Source organism: Pterocles gutturalis, unplaced genomic scaffold (assembly GCF_000699245.1).
Source record: "Pterocles gutturalis isolate BGI_N339 unplaced genomic scaffold, ASM69924v1 scaffold15055, whole genome shotgun sequence".
NCBI lineage: Eukaryota > Metazoa > Chordata > Aves > Pterocliformes > Pteroclidae > Pterocles > Pterocles gutturalis.
Window position 1 is genome coordinate 6126 of NW_010138511.1, and position 6416 is coordinate 12541.

The following is a 6416-nucleotide window of genomic DNA, read 5'->3' on the forward strand; positions in this document are numbered from 1 at the left end:
AAAGCAAGATAAATTCAAGCAACTTTTTAATTCCTAATCATCCTTTAGTCCAACTTTGATTTCACAATCTTGTGTAAATCTTGTAAAAATAATTAAGAACTATAAATTAAAATCTTCCTATTTTTGTTTGTAACAATTTTCAAAACCAGATATTTTTCCCTTGACTGTTTTCTTCTCTCAAATCAAACACTGATCTTGAAGCCTAGTGTTACTTTATGCTTTTGTCAAATAAACATTTTGATCCAATCAATCATATCCTTTCTAGCTTCTTCAATATAAGGTTTATCAGCAGGTTTCATATCTTCTGGCTTCAATTCTGCAAACCCATGAACTTGTCCAGGATAAACTTTAATTTTATATGCAGCTTTACAGTACTGTTTCAGCTTCTCCTCCAGTAAGGTGATCTGTAAAAGAAAGCATTTTCCCATTATGTTGTGTTTGTTTTGGTTGTTTTTTAACTTTGCCAAACTTGCTGGTTCTCATATCGCTACAGCTTTGTCTTTTCTCAACTGTCCCACTTGAAGCAGGTTCTGTTGCTCAGCAGATGAGAAAACTCCTCTTTGGAGTATGAGACTGAAACATTTTTTAAAACTATGGGTGAGTCTAAGAACCTTGACAGTTACTGCAAAGATGGTTTGGTAAATCTCATTGCTGTAAAGGAACAGGTGCATTTCTATTCAAAGTCATAGGCTTGTAACCCAATTTTAAGCTCTGATCTTGAGAGAACATATTTCCTAAACCTAAGTGACTCTCAGTCCAAAATATTTTGATAGGCTTAGAAACAGAGTTTAAGAAAACACAGGTTGGTTGGTGGTTTTTTTTTAGTTTACTGCATAACAAAAAGACACTGCTCCTGCGCAATCTTTTGATGATAAGTATACACATGCTTACACACAGAGTACTGATCATAGGATTATGTACCTGTATACACGTGTAGACACAATTTTGTGCTCATTTCCACTAAAAAGTCAGAAAATAAGGGAACGAACACTTATTTTGTTCCTGCAAGCTTAATTGTACCTATTTTGCAGCTTAGAGACAGTACTGTAATTTATTTCATGTTCACAATTTTTTTTTCCATAGAGACCTTTATCGCTCAATGCAGAAAACAATGTATTTGAGGAGATTTGGGTTTTTTGTAAACGTGGGAATTTTTCTCACACAATCTGCACAGGTAGGTCAGAGAGAAAGCTTCAGGAGAAAAAGGTACGGTTTCAAAATGTAACACATGATGGAAAAATGTGTTTATGAAAATTGTTCCCCTGGGAAAAAGACACTTTCACCATAAAAAGGGAACAGGGATTGAAGGATGTGTTTTCCTATGCAGAGGAGACACACATTTGAGGTACAGATAAACCTCCTGAATAACACAGTTAGAAGTAAATATTGATTGGCTTCTGCATTCCCAGAGCACACTGCCAGTTCCCCCATCAGACCCTACTCCTACACAACAAATTATTCTAAGGTGGTATGTTATCCTTGTCACTGAGGAGACAGAATTTATGCACAGAAGAGGGCACCAGTTTCCTACCCATGTATTTATCTAGCCTCTCAGATAAGCTTACAGTAAGGGTTATATCGGAATACAGATGGCAGCCAGGAGTCAAAACAGAGTCCACAAGTTGCCATTATCTTAGTTAAAATTCACACCCACTCTTCCAATACAGTTCATCTTGCCTTCTTGTACCAAAATCAATTAGTCATTGGTCTGCATCAGCAGAAACTTGAGTTACTAAGATGAAATTACTTTTTTCCATTCAAAGTTCAGCTTCAGTGGTTTTACTACCTGTTCTTTCATCCATAGCAGCAGTACCCAGGTTTTTGAGATGTTAGGCTCATATTAGATGGATCTCCCCGCCCAGTTTTACACTCTGCTTGTCCAGCCACTCAGACCAATGACTGGTCTTTACTGCATTGCTCACCTCAAAAAAGAAGCTTTGGATAACCTAAGCGAGATATGGGGGAAGTTGAAATATAAACAAAACAATGCAGCCTGTCTGATTTGTCATATCTGAGAATGGTTTCTAACAAGCTAGGGATTCTATGTGGGATGAAAGAACTATGGGAAAAGAAAAAGCATTTCCAGTACAACAGCTTACCTGATCATGAGAAATAGTGTGGTCTTTCTCACCAAAAATGAAAAACGTGGGATTTAGTAAATTGTACCTTTCTTCTGAGTCCCTAATTATTCCTATAATGATTTTTAGAAACAGTCTGTTAGTGAGGTTAATGTTCCTGCAAGATAAATGGCAAATTAAAAGACAAAATTTCTATTTAGCTTCACACATTATGTACATTTTTTAGATCAGGACAGTTTCTATTTGGCTGGAGAAAAATGCATTTGGAAAATACATTTCTCCACTCTCCAAGCACTAAAAAAAAAAAAAAAAATATTAGAAAATTACTGTGTGAAAGGAAGCAATTTTTTTCTGGTTTACACATTTGTAAATTTTTATACCAATATAGCATATTGCTGAAATAGCCATCATTAAAATCTGCAACTCACCTTTGAGTTGGGTATTTTTAGAAATTGTTACAAAGCAATAACTAGACTTCCAAACTATGCACAGTCATGTGAGCCCATGTAAGTTTTCATGTGTTCTACACTACCATAGAGGGACACCCCAGCAGTTAATTGAGGATTTTTCAGCATCAGGTGATGTACTGCCATTCCACCCCAGGAAAACCCAACGATACCAATCTTCTTTGCATCGCATTGTTCCTTTAGATACTTCAAGACAACATCAGCTTCCCTAAGACATATAAACAAAAGTAAACTAAGGAATCTGTTGCAGAATCAATACTTGACGATTTAAGAAGTAAATTAAAAGAGATACATGACTTTTTATGCATCTGCACACCCAATCATTTAAAACAGAGAATGCTTTAAAAAAAAAACCATTTCAGTTCAGAGCAGTGGCTTCTCTCAAATGGGAGTTGACATCTCTGGTACTAGTTTAGGGAAGTACAGATGTAAGTACTTAAATACTTACCTGAATTGTGACCTGCTCTTTTGTTTTCAAAAGAAGCATATTTTTAATTGAATCACTTTGTCTAGGACAGGACAACTAAAGACATGACATATCTGCAAGTAAAACAACATCTTGCATTACGGATTGTAGGAATAGATATGCTTCACTGTGCTATCTCTACAGCGTCCACCTATTTAGATAAGGACTTGGCATGTCATTCCTGTTGCATCAGTGAATTTAAAATATCCTACCAAGCCCACATGCAGTAATACTATACTAAAGTAGCAATTACTCAAAATTAAACTGACAGTAAGTATAATGGTTTAAAAAAACTGGTATTGCACGAGGTATAATGCAAAAAATATGCAAATAGATTTTAATGTAGGCTGGAGAAGGTAAATTATTTCTTTTTTAATTGCTAACTTCTTAGGTCTCAATAGTTTTATCTTTTTTATTATCTACGGAGTTTTAAATGAATTGTAAATGCAGACTGCATATACTAATAACTATATTTTCAAATATTATGCACATTAGTATGGTCATCACAGGTTTGGTTAGGCTGACAAAAAAAGCAGTACGAGAGTGACCTGATCAGGAAATGGTGGCCTAGGCCTGTAGCATGTGTGTTGTGAATGGATGAGCTCTCTCAGATTCGATTTGTTTGGAAGGGTACTAAGTCATGGGTGTGTTGCATTCTTTGTGCTCTGGAAGAGCAACAGGTCTGACCTTGAGGGCAGCTACAAGTGAACTCTCAAAAGACAGCACAGGCATGTCCTTGAGGTCTTAATTGTTTAAGACAGTGCCCACATATCTGCTCACTCTTTGGAGGAGGATTTTTTACAGGTGTTAGTCATTTGTCTTTTCAAAAAAAAAATCAGTCACAGCTTCTGCAACTATATGGTCAGAAGTTTTGCTGAGAGGTGTTGGAGTTAGGCTGCGACCACTGGGACCTCTTGAAAGGGTCAGAAGAACACTTGTGGCTTACAACATGACAGCTGAGTAACAAGGTGTCACTGCCTCACTACCATCTTCTGAAGTTTTAGGTTGTGGTGAGAAATGCTGAAGAAACAATAATGCCTCGCAAAATTCAGGGAAGCCTTGTTACAGACACTGCTAGGCTTTGCAGAGAGTGGGCACTCTATTTCAGATTGAGAAAAACAGTATAATTGATCAGATGTATCTTAGGTTGCGGGCAGTCTTGCAAATTTTGATCTAGTGCTGCTCAGGAGAATATTATCTGCACCTATCATTATCTACAAGGCAGAAAGCTAGATGGACAAGTGACAACTGGCAGATCATGCGAGCACTTGCAGAAGAGTTTTCCTCCTTATCTTGAGGAACTGGAGGCAGAGTCAGCACTTGTGGCTGAGAGTGCTGGTTATCTCATAGCCTGTGAAATACTGACTATGAGCCTGTGTGGCTAGTATGACGCAGTTAGAAAAGGGCCCAGGAAAACAAGATGGGGACAATAAGTAGAGTGATGGACAGAGCAGATGTTTCTTTCCAAATCCCAGCCAAGACAGTGCCCAGAACCACAGAAGAACCACCCAGAATAAGCAGCTGTCCATGTGCAGGCATCTTGCCCTGCTGCAAGGTGCCACGTTTAACATTTCATACAAATTCCCCTCATTTTGCTCAATAGTCTTTAAAGTTCAAGTACAAATATGCATCTTACTTGTCTACTTTCATAGGATCATGATCTTTCAGCCAGTCAGCAAAGTCAGCCCAGTGATCAGTAGTTTTCCAGGGGTCTGTCCCCTTGAAGAAGTCTGGGCAGATGGTTCTGTGAGACATGGAATCAAGTCAACTTTCACATACAGGTGGGGAGAAATCTGCAGATTTCTAAATGTCTCCTAAGATCTTTTCTACTCTGGAGGACACATCTATATGGTTACTATGTGAATCATATTCTACTCATCCTGTTCTGGCAATCAGCAGAGCTAAAAGTATATGTCTTTCTATAGAAAAAAAAAAACCACAAATAAACTCTCATTATTTCCTTAGACATACTTAATACAAAAGTAAAGGGATTAAGCAACCCTCCTGATTCTGTATAAACACATATATATCCCTTTGCTAGTAAAAGATAAAGCAGCTGTTCAAAAGCTTTTGTTCTGAAAACCTTATACAACTTAAATATAGATATCAACGTTTATCTTTTAATCACCCACACTGCCACATAAGCACAAACACTGGCACTTCATGATTCTCGTTGTGGCTTTGTGCTCAGGTAGCCATTTTTTATGGGTCAGGTTTAGTAGCTTTGGTGGCCTCGTGGGAACATTTTGTCCCTTTGCATTTCTATTTGCTCGGACTGAGATGGTATGGTTGCCCTATGTGTATGGGAAACATCAGCTGCCATGCTTAGCCTTGGCCAGGTGATCTATCCATGAATGTAAGAGGAAGACAGGATAGACAGTTGCTTACATGTATCCATGACCTGCAATCAAATCGACTATGTATCTAATGTCTGGGAACATCCATCCAAATATATCATGAATCACAATCACAGCTTTGTCTGTGAAAAAAGATGGTCTACAAACATATGCCTTGATGTGCTCAATTTGTACTTCATGTCCAAGGCAGCCGTAGGGAGATCTTTTTCCAGTATCATATAGGAAAGGGTCAGCCATTTGGAAACCTGGACAAAACAAAACAAAACAAAACAAAAAAAAAAAAAAAAGAGCAATAGAGTCAAAATTTGTTAACACAAATTAGTAAGGGCAAATAAAGGCAAATAAGATCTATAGAAAGTAGTTCCATAACTTCCATAAATAACATTGACATCCTTGTCTGAAAGGAGAAAGTAGAAAAGAGCAAAAGCCATGTTCCATGCAAAATGGCTCTTAGTCTGTTATATGTTACTAAGCTGAGAATGAAGAGAAATACCAAAAGCAAAGTTATAAAATTATAAACAACCTGCACATGTAGGTCCTGACTCTCATGTCACATTTGTTTGTTCCCATGCCACCCTGTCAGCACCAGTGTGAGGCACTACAGCTTCAGATGTCACTCTCTCCCCGGGCATGGGCCATCGTGTGTCTTCATGGGGAGTCCCATGCTGGTTTCTCTGAATTATGTGATGTGTAAGGATCACAGCACTCAACTGCTACAGAAAAGTCCAGCTTTCAGTGCTTTGCTCAGTGCTGGCACCTGCTAGCTAACCTGTGCTTTTGGTAGCAGCCTCACAGCTGTTCTGGGAGCCAATGTATCAGGTACAGTTGGTGAAAGACTGAGGTATAGATTTGTAAATTAGATTCCAATGCCTTGGGCCCACATGCCCTTGACAGGGATTGCAAGAAAACAAGCAGATATGCAAATCTCATTCAAAATATTTGAGAGATTTGGGTTTGCCCCTTCTCCAAAATAGAAATTACAGACAATGAGCCAGTAGCTGTGCTAGAAAGATTAAAGGCAAAAGTTGTTCTGACTCGCTGTGTCAGA

The 6416-nt window shown here is 38.1% G+C and overlaps 1 protein-coding gene across 1 annotated transcript; it reads right to left on the reverse strand.

The window, feature by feature from the left end:
• Positions 1–224: 224 nt before the first annotated feature.
• On the reverse strand, positions 225–5605 carry LOC104468790 (carboxymethylenebutenolidase homolog). Its single transcript, XM_010083032.1, has 5 exons — positions 5400–5605; positions 4648–4755; positions 2611–2753; positions 2100–2191; positions 225–404 (listed from the first exon to the last, which is right to left on the reverse strand). The coding sequence occupies exons 1-5, from the start codon at positions 5603–5605 to the stop codon at positions 225–227; spliced, it is 729 nt and encodes a 242-aa protein (XP_010081334.1).
• Positions 5606–6416: the final 811 nt, after the last annotated feature.